This window comes from Alligator sinensis, unplaced genomic scaffold, assembly GCF_000455745.1.
Source record: "Alligator sinensis unplaced genomic scaffold, ASM45574v1 scaffold542_1, whole genome shotgun sequence".
Taxonomy (NCBI): Eukaryota; Metazoa; Chordata; order Crocodylia; family Alligatoridae; genus Alligator; species Alligator sinensis.
Genome location: NW_005841963.1, coordinates 2657582 through 2667388, shown reverse-complemented (window position 1 = coordinate 2667388; position 9807 = coordinate 2657582). Strand labels below are relative to the sequence as shown.

Sequence of the window (9807 nt, the reverse complement as noted above, 5' to 3'; positions counted from 1 at the left end):
ACCCCAAGGTCTCTGGGATTTGCAGTTCAGAATTACAGCAACAGGACTCTGCAGAGTTGCTTTTCACCTCCTCTTCCTACTTCCAGGTTCCTCTGGGATTTGTAGTCCACAGTCACAGCCAGCAGTACATTTTTAGCAGGGCAGGGCAGCTCTGTACTCGGTGGAAGGAAAGTTTAACTCTTCTCCCTGGCCCAGACCCCAGCTGGGGTTTGCCCTCCTCCCCCACCAACCCTTCTCTGCTGGGCAGACAGCACAGCACAGCCCAGGGCTGGAAAGCACGCTGGGATGCTTGAGGGCTGTCATTTAACTTGAACCAGGAAAAGTGCCATTGGATGGGGAACTACCAGTAAATCCAGAAGGTTGTACTTTCCATGGGCTAAGCCAGAGCTGTATTGGCTAAGTAGCAGTAGTGTAACAATGGATGGGTGAGCACAGCATGAGCCCCAGGTGCTGCCCCTCTCCCTCCCATTCCTTGATTCTCCCCTTCCCTGGCACTTTGCACCTTCTCTGACAGCAGGGAGGGCAAAGCAGCAGCAGCAATGCATATTATAGGAGCAGCATCTGGAGGTTTGCTCCTGTGAGGGTGAGGTGTCATCTTTTTGTCACTGAAAATTGGTGGTTTAAATGGCCCCTCACCCCACACATTAGGTGCAGTACTGGCCAGTTATGCCTCTGCTACTTAGGGAGAGGCTCCAAAAAGTGCATTCTCTTTTGTTGCATTAAAACCTATTCTTGTCAAAGACATGACCTAAAAATAAATATAAAGACTTCAAGTAGGTGAACTATAGGTGTTTGGAAATCAAGAATTCCAATATTCACTAGACTATTAAAGTTTATTTTCTCCTAGAAATGGTATCATTCAGCAAGAATAGAATAGAATAATAGACATGGCTACACATGTATTTATCAAAGTAACTGGTAGGTGTTTCAGTCCAGTATTTTAAGGATTTATCAATTTACAGAGCTACAGAGATAGGATGGAATTTCAGAAACATTATAATGTTTTCAGACATTAGAGCATTAAGGAACTCATAGACAGTAGTCATTTATAAAAGCCAGAACTTTTTACTCTCCACATCCCTCTCCCAAATTCAAAGAGGTGTCACAACTATGCATATGGAACACTGGGATATTTTCCAAAGTACTATGTACAAGAGGCAGTAATGTTGGAAATCAAAATGCATGTGTATTGGGGATAACAGGTTATCCAGGATTTATTATTTTTCTCAAGTTTCATTGTTTATTCACCTTCACAGATTTAAGCAAAAAAGAATGGTTATAATAGTTTTAATACTGATTTTGAATTATTATTATTATTATTTTTAACTTATCTTCACATAGAAGAAATGTGGCTGGAACCAGATCTTACCCTTTGCTACCTTGCAAACATCGTCAGAACATCTACCAAAAATACAGCAATTGTATATATCCACTTCATCCATGCCTGCTCTTGATATCATCTCAGATTCCTGCATATGAGGTATGAATTTTTTTAAAGGCTTCTTTTTTTTTGGGTGACTCGGTTTCTGTGTGCCCAAACTGTGCTCAATATTGCAGAGCTTTACAAGAGACTTTTCTTCCTTCCTTGAAGAAATGCACTATACTCAATGAGTGCAGCAGAAAATTACAGTAACATCTGTAAAGTAAGTCTTTGGGTCCAAATGATTCTTACTGACAGAAATTCAGAGTTTAACATGAAATTGATTTTAAAAATGCTGCTTGCTCAAGATGAGATTTTCAAATGTACTAATACACATATGATTTAAAGTTCATAGATTGTTAGGGGCTGGATGGGACTTTGCAGATCATCAGGTCCAGCCCTGCACCCACTCTAGGCAGGAAGAAAGCTCCTGTGTTTTAAGTAATAATATGTGAAAGTTGCTTTACAAATGTATGTAAAGTGTCATGTTAAAAGCAGCCTACACTGCATATTTATTTAAAATGTGTCTATAATCTCAGCTTCAAAAAGTAACAGTGAGGGAAAAATGCAGAACACAGAGCTGAACCACCAAGCAGCATTATTTTGTTCCCTGATAAAGATAAGGACCTGGTCCTACCATCTACTGCATGTAGGCAACCTGCTGCACATCTACAAAATACCATTAACTTCAAGCCCATGCCCAATAAGTGTCATAGTGAAGAGCCTGGTTATTGTTAACCTTACATGGAGGCTTTTGGAGAGAGATCCACCTGGAATTATAAAGTCACTTCTTGATATAGTGACTTATTATTATTATTACATATGATACATAACGTGGTACAGTCTACAACAGTGGTATCAAACTTGTCCAGCCCACAGGGCCAGATGATGGTCTCTGTGCCAGTCGGCAGGCGAGATCCAACTGTGCCAGAGCCAGCTCTCACCCCAGACCAAACCCCTGGCTGTGAGTGGAACCCACAGCACCAAGTCCAATCCATGCACCAGACTGGCTCTGCATGCTCATGGGCGGAATCCTTTGGCTCCACAGGCCAGATTTGGCCTGTAAGTTATATGCTTGACACCCTGATCTACAACATTTTAACTGATTTAGAAATTATACTTATCAAGGAATCACCTTCTTGAGAAATACATGAATTGTCATTCTTAAATAATTTCTTCCTGCAGATGGTTCTGGATAGCACTAAGCCAGAAGTAGTTCCCGTGGTATATGAACATAGTGGAATGACATTGGAAAGTCTCTTTTTTTACATAGAAAAGGCCCTGGATGGCCGAAAAGCAAGGAGTATTGGAATTTTCAGTGATGGAGACTCCAGAGAAATCAGTTTGCTTCAAGGTAACGGTTAGATTAAAGAGCAGAAACAAAATAATTGGTAATATTTCGCATGCTATCACATGCTGAGTTTTCCCAAAAGGGACAGTAGTATAAATCTGAAAAATTAATCCCACTATAATGAGTTTCTAGCAGGAGGATCTACACCTTCTATTGTAGTTACCTGGGAAGAAAGGGTTGCCTAGATGTAAAAGCTTACAGGACAAGGAGTTTAGTAATCAGTTAAAAACAAGGAGACTGCAGAGTAATTTCTGATATTATCTTTATAAGGGTATGGAGACCCTGAAGACAAGCCATAGAACTAAAAGTCTGACCAGGAAGTTAAATAAGGGATTCAAGGAAGATGAGAAAATGAAGCAAAAGAGGAGAATTAAAAAGCAGCCCCATAAATAGAAAATAGTGGTCACAGGAGAAGGTGTGTGAGAGGAGAGGGGTGGACTATGATACAAAGAAATAAATTTAGGGGTAGAAGTAATTAAAAAAAACATGGAAGGGAAGTAATCTCACAGTTTGCAAGTTATGGAACATTGCACTTATTCATACTTGCTACTTTTATTATATTGCCCTAAGACAGTTGAAGGGATAGTAATCCAAAGTGCAGATGAGATGGATCTTTTAGCAGATTAAAACCTCAAATTCTATTTCTCTTCATTCATTGACTTTCATTTTAATCTGTTTCAGGCTGCAGAATTAGTATTGAGAACATTTTGAGCTCTGAAATTAGAGAATTTTGGGAGAAGCTAGGAGGTTGTGTCACTTCTCCTGAGGAAGGCGGCCATGTGGACATCTTTGTTCCTTTGGCAGCATCAGGTCAGTATTGTTTGAATTTGGGTAAGAATGGAGAATGATCCTGCTCATTGTGGACTAGGGTTCCTTGGAACATTTCCACTGAAATGTATTTTGGAAGAAAATTGGAGTTAAAACAATGGTTTCTACAAAAAGTGTCATCTTTTGGTAGAAAACTAAAATTTAGTTGAATAATCTGAACACCAGAAAGCTTTGTGGAAGTTAAGAATTTGGGTCCTCAGCTACAGAGCTGGACTATATCTTTTATCATGCATGGGAATCCTCTTACATGGTCGGCAGACTCATCAAAAGGAATGACCATGATACATTATACATTTTGTACTCTGGCCCAGGAGCATGGTTCATAGAGGAGAATGAGGACATACAACATCTAAGCAACAATTCTCATAGCAGTTTAGGAGGCATTGTTTAATATCTAACAACCCAGACATACCTGTTTAGTTCCACAACCCATTTTTTTTTTTCATTTTTAGAATTTAAATTTTTAGGTTTTGACTGAGTTATTGACTTCTGGGGGAAAACCAGAGGTTTATCTAACAGGCTTTGCACACTTGCCAATTGTCTACTGCTCCCTGACTTGCAGGGTCAAGGAGCCAAGTGCTGGAGGGGAGGGAAGAGGGTGTTAACCTGTCTAGGGTGCACCTGCACCCAGCTCTTGCAACTGGGCAGTACAGGACTGTTTCTTCCAGAAGACCTTCTTCACTGTTAGAATTGTAAGGCAGTGGAATAGACTCCTTTTTTTGACTGAATAACTACTTGGGTGGATGAAGGAAATGCTGTGGACATAGTGTATCTGGACTTCAGCAAGGTTTTTGACAAGGTCCCACATGACCTTCTCATAAACTGGACAAATGTAGGCTGGACAAAACCACTACAAGGTGAATAGAAAACTGGCTCAATAGGCACAAACAAAGGCTAATTAATTATTAACAGATCCATGTTAGAGTGGCAGGAGGTTCTGAGTGGAGTCCCACTGGGGTCTGTCCTGGGCCCAGTGTCCTTCAGTGTGTTTATTAATGATTTGGGTGCTGGCATAGAAAGCTTCACGAGCACGTTTGCAGATGACACAAAACTGGGAAGGATTGCGAACACGGCGGAAGATGGGAACACAATTCAGAAGGATCTCAACAGATTGAAAAGCTGGGCTGAATCTAGCAGGGTAAAGTTCAATGAGGACAACTGCAAGGTGCTATACCACAGGAAGCAGCAGCAAAAATACCATCAGAAAATGGGAGACACCTGGCTGCATGGTAGCACTATGGAGAAGGATCTGGGCATCATAGTAGATCTGCTACATGTGAGGGTGTTTTTAAGCCTTCTTCAGGGGACTTTGACTGGGGTGTGCCAATGAACCAAAGCCACAGGTTTCTGGCTACGGTCGTGCCCCCTCCACTCAGGGTCAGACTGATTACCATACTTGGGGTCAGGAAGGAATTTTACCCCATGGTCAGACTGATACAGACGGAAGGTTTTTGCCTACCTCTGTAGCAGGGGGTGTGGTCCTCTACCTGGGATCTCTTGAGCATATATAGACATTTCATAAAAGCAGGACATTGACTGCCATGGCTCCCCTGCTTTACCTGTGGCAGGTTAGGGTGCGGTCTTTGTTGTGTCAGGGTTGACTGTAGTCTTATGTAGAGTTTAGATTATGGTTTGCACAGCATAGTTTGGATGGGGATGATCCTGCCTCAGGCAGGAGGTTGGACTAGATGACCTCTGGAAGTCCCTACCAGTCCTACTCCTGCATGATTCATTCTGTGATTCCCTGGCAGATTCCAGGACCCCTCTCCCCCCACGTTGGTGCCTGGGGCTGGTGCCCAATCCCCTCCTGCCTACCGGTTATGTTATGGGGGAAAACTACTGACTATCTGCAGGGAAGACAACCCAACATTTTCTAACCAGTTTTAGCACTGATTTTGGTGTGCTTAGGAACAAACTATTCAGTAATGAGTCCATTATCAGGAGTAGTTTCACTCAGTATCTGATGTATTCTGTAGATTTCTCAGAGATCTCTATTGTGCATTCACTATTTTGAATACCCCACCTCTATTTGTTTATTTCTGATATATTCAAGCTTGATGCTGAGTAACTCGTGGAATTACAGAGCAGCCATTAACTTAGCATCCTTCAGGCTTAGGCCTTTAGCTGGCAGAAAGGAGTTCACTTCAAGAACTAAAGAACATAGATTCCTGTCATTTTCTTATCTAGAAGCATACAAGATGCAAAGATTCTGGTGTGGACACATGTACATATGGAGTAGTTTTAAAAGAAGAATATTTAAAAAAAGGCAGCAGCTGTTGCATTCCTATTGTTATGTTAATGAGCCAAAATCATACAAAAGTTGTAGTTTTGCTATATTTGCTTTGTTCTTTGCTCATTCACATGTGACTTACATTACAGTGTAAGTGTCTTCACAGACTTTAGACCTAAGCTAGAAATATTTTCCTTTATTATGGGACCTCATACCAAAGGCAACTTTTGTTGCACAATGTTCACCTTAGTGGATTCAACTGTTGCCTCACGCTATTATCATTATCTTGTTGAGACACAAGGCATCTTTCATTCTTCTTGAGCAGAGTTTTCAGAATTATGGGACTGTATATTTGTACATTTATAAATCAATGTGGTGTCTTTTTTCATTCTCTAGCCCTGGACAAAGCTAATATTCATTTTGATGTCATTAATAGTAGTGTGGAGAAAAAGGCTATGGCTAGTGGATTCTGTTGGCTGAAATATTTTACTGATGGAGATAACTATTTCATGAACTAAAGCAAGCAAAATATAACTTTGCAGAGACAGGGATGGAAGTCCTCTCCCACCTGTCTCATCTAACTGGTGTGTTCTTCAGAACTCCTACAGGAATAGCAACTAGATCCTACCAGCACAGTAAGTACAGAAATTTATTACATAACTTTGTAAAGGAAACTGTATAGGCTTCTTTCCATGTACAGCTTCAGTTAAACCATTTTTTGAAAATGTTAATCACATTAGAGAGAAACTTGTTTTTCCAATAAATAAATAATTTAGGTATTAATTTATGAAAAAAACAAAGAAAAATTAGTCTAATTCTGTAACATAGGGCTGAAAGTCAATATACGATAGGGAGTTGTAAATTTGTAGGTTGATCAGTTTTAGATAGCTCAATACGTTTATCAAATATCTAGAGTGATCCTCTACATTTACAGAATATGTAGGCTTAAAGCTATTCTCTTTTACTACCTCTACAACAATTTTAATATCCCATATTGGGTAAATTCCTTTTTGATGTAGTGCTATTTGCTTAAATGTCAATTTAGCATGATGAAGGCATGGTAGACCAAATAGTCTTCCAGTATATTTTGATCAGCAGGGATCCTGGTTTTCTCCAATTTAAAAAAATCCCCAATTTAAAAAAAAAACAAAAAACAAACAAACCCCAAATCCATGTGTTTCCATGATTAAAATGAAAGACCACTATATATATGAAAGCATTGCATTTAAAGCACAGAATAATGTTACTTTTTTCAACCAAAAATTGGGTTTTTTTTAAATCGGAGAAAACCAGGAATCCTGTTGATCAGACAGGAGAAAATGGAGAGAGGGTAGTCTGCTACACCTATGTATAAATTCAGCCACTTGGGTCTCTGTATTTTGCATGAAGTGCCTGATACATGTTAAAATGTAATGTAAAATAGTGTCAGTTCCTGAATAAAACACAGTTACATCCAGGCCCATCGGGGAGCTGGGTGGAGCGGCCGCAGAGACTCCGCGGTGCTGCCAGCTTCACGTCCAGCCACTCGGCCCCACCACCACTGAATCCGCCGCCGGCTTCTTTGCATCCGGGGGCAGAGCCCTGCACAGGCTGATTTGCCCCGGGCCCCGCACTCTGCTTGGGTCACCTCTGGTTGCATCCATTATTTCCAAAAGGGAATGTATTTACTATTCTGTCTTAGTGGAGTAAAATTCTATGCTCAATGTGATCTTCAGACTAGGCGTTTGAAACTCAACCAGTCTCCTGTTGAAATGCCGTAATAGGCTCTACTATAGCGTTAGGTGAAATGATTGTTACGCAAGCAGAAGTCTGAATTTTCCGAAACCTGTCTGATATTTACCACAGAATGAACCAGAAAAGAACGTTAACTTGTTGTGACACTGTTCCCACAGTTTGACCTGAGCAGCTACCCAACTTTTGGCGTCTAGTGAGTGAGTCCCACTAGGAGGAGGTAGTAGGGGTGGAGTTAAGTACTTCTTTGAAGTCCTTTTGTGCATTTATAAATAATGTATTGAGTTCCGTTTCCCTGGGCACAATAGCAATCAAACAGCAGCAGAGCGCGAGTCTCTTTGCTCACATACAAATGCTCTCGCTTAGCTTCCTTCTCAGTCATGCTGCCAGTGCTTCTCTGATTTTACTGTTTCTCTTTGTTTGTCTTTGCTTCTGCTGCTTATCCAAACAGACAAATAAATCTGACCTATGCCCCATCCCCAGCATTCGATATCAGATTCTAGGGAAATCCTTGGAATTTGGGATTAGGACAATATGGTTCAGCTTCCACTCAAGCCTTCTCAATGCACCTGTGTTTTGAGTGTTGATCCCATTACAGCTATCTGTTATCATAAAGGGGCTTGCTAATGTCTTATATTTATATGGATGGAAGAGTAATGGTTACCTCCACCAGATTCAATAATAATAATATCCTCAGCCTAATAATATCCTCAGTTCTTAGTGAATGGCTAGGAGAGCAGAAGGATGGACCTCCTACTTCCATTTATTTCACTGAAGTAAAACTACAGATGTGGCTCAGACTGACAGAGCTCATGGAGGATGCAATGAAACCCATCCGCAAGCAAATGAGACCATATTTGAGAGAGCTGCAGAAGAACATTAGTGACAGGCTTATTGGTAAGACTTCTCACTGCCATTTTGTAATAGATATAAAACTAGGATACACTCAAAAAGCACAAGAACATGCAACAAGAAACACAGTTCATTGAACTGTCATATTTTGAATTTGATTGCCACTTCCCACCCATATACCACATTATGTTTATTAGCTTGGCAAGAATAATCTTCTGTACAGCACAAAGTGGCTATTAAATATTACCTATAATAAAATTAATATTTCCAGTGTTACATCAATTTACACAAAAAAGCAAAAGGCATGGGGGGAGAGAGATTTTTGACCTGCACAATCATAAAAGTGATAGTGCTAAAAAAATAAACATTTGAATAAAAATACCTCTAAACTATACTGCTCAGTATGCTAGCTTGTTTGCTAGTAATCTGGGGTTTCAGCCTAAAATTCTCAGATTAGGAACCATCACATGCAGTTTGGCTAGCTCAGGGCTCTTTCTATATGAACACATGTACCATGCAGCAGTTAGATGACGTGTACACAGAACCGTGCGGAGATAGCCAAGTTAGGTTGGGGACAAAATTATCGTGGGCAGTGCCCTCTGTTATTGCAGTTACACTACTGGTACCAAGACAGTGAGGCAGGGATGCAGCTGGGCACCCAGGGCACAGGGTCACCACCAACTTCTGGAATTGAGATTGCACAGTTGCTGGTAGCAGCTGACTTTTTTTGCCTCCCAAACAGGCACCTGGGGTAGTTGCCTCCTTTGCCTCATCCTAGTTACACCACTGAGTATTGGCACACCATAAGATCCCAGTTGTAATTCTCAAGAATAGAAACCTTTCTGTAGAAAACTTCCAAAGTGAATGTAGTTCTGGGGTCTCTAGTTTAAAACAATGCTAAGGAAATGTCTCCACTAGACTTTGGTCTCCAGTTGAGTTTGAAGGGCTGGCAGTTGTTATGAATCCCCAAAATATCAGCCTGCTAAATCCCCCTCACTAGAATATAATGACTATGGTGAACAGTTTCCACAAAGGTGGTAAGTTTATCACATCCATTGTGACTTGCATAATTCTTGATCTTCTGTATTCAGGTCACTTTATGTTTGATGCCATTAGCATAGGCAGAATAAGCACTGATCAAGAAGTAGCCCAGACCACAGCTGATGGATTAACTGAACTGTCAAAAAGAAGCTACGTAAGTAAAATTGTTAAGCTTAATGACTGTTGTGCAAGGGTTTATGAATATTTATGTAATACTGTTTTCACTTTACAAAGAAATACTGTGCCAGCTTATAAATGGATAGATACGTACCTCTCCATTGCTCTAATGTCAGGTCATATCCTCCTTCTTTCTGGTTTCGAGTCCCAGTTAGCAATGTGTCCTCTAAGAGCAGA

At 40.6% G+C, this 9807-nt stretch overlaps 1 protein-coding gene across 1 annotated transcript in view; it reads left to right on the top strand.

Moving 5' to 3' along the window:
- ECT2L (epithelial cell transforming 2 like) overlaps positions 1 to 9807 on the top strand; it is a 68981-nt gene that overhangs the window by 29871 nt on the left and 29303 nt on the right. The window contains exons 8-13 of the mRNA XM_025200313.1: positions 1342 to 1480; positions 2606 to 2774; positions 3453 to 3581; positions 6372 to 6464; positions 8275 to 8457; positions 9504 to 9607. Coding sequence (XP_025056098.1) covers positions 1342 to 1480; positions 2606 to 2774; positions 3453 to 3581; positions 6372 to 6464; positions 8275 to 8457; positions 9504 to 9607 — 817 coding nt within the window. The remainder of the gene's footprint in view (positions 1 to 1341; positions 1481 to 2605; positions 2775 to 3452; positions 3582 to 6371; positions 6465 to 8274; positions 8458 to 9503; positions 9608 to 9807) is intronic.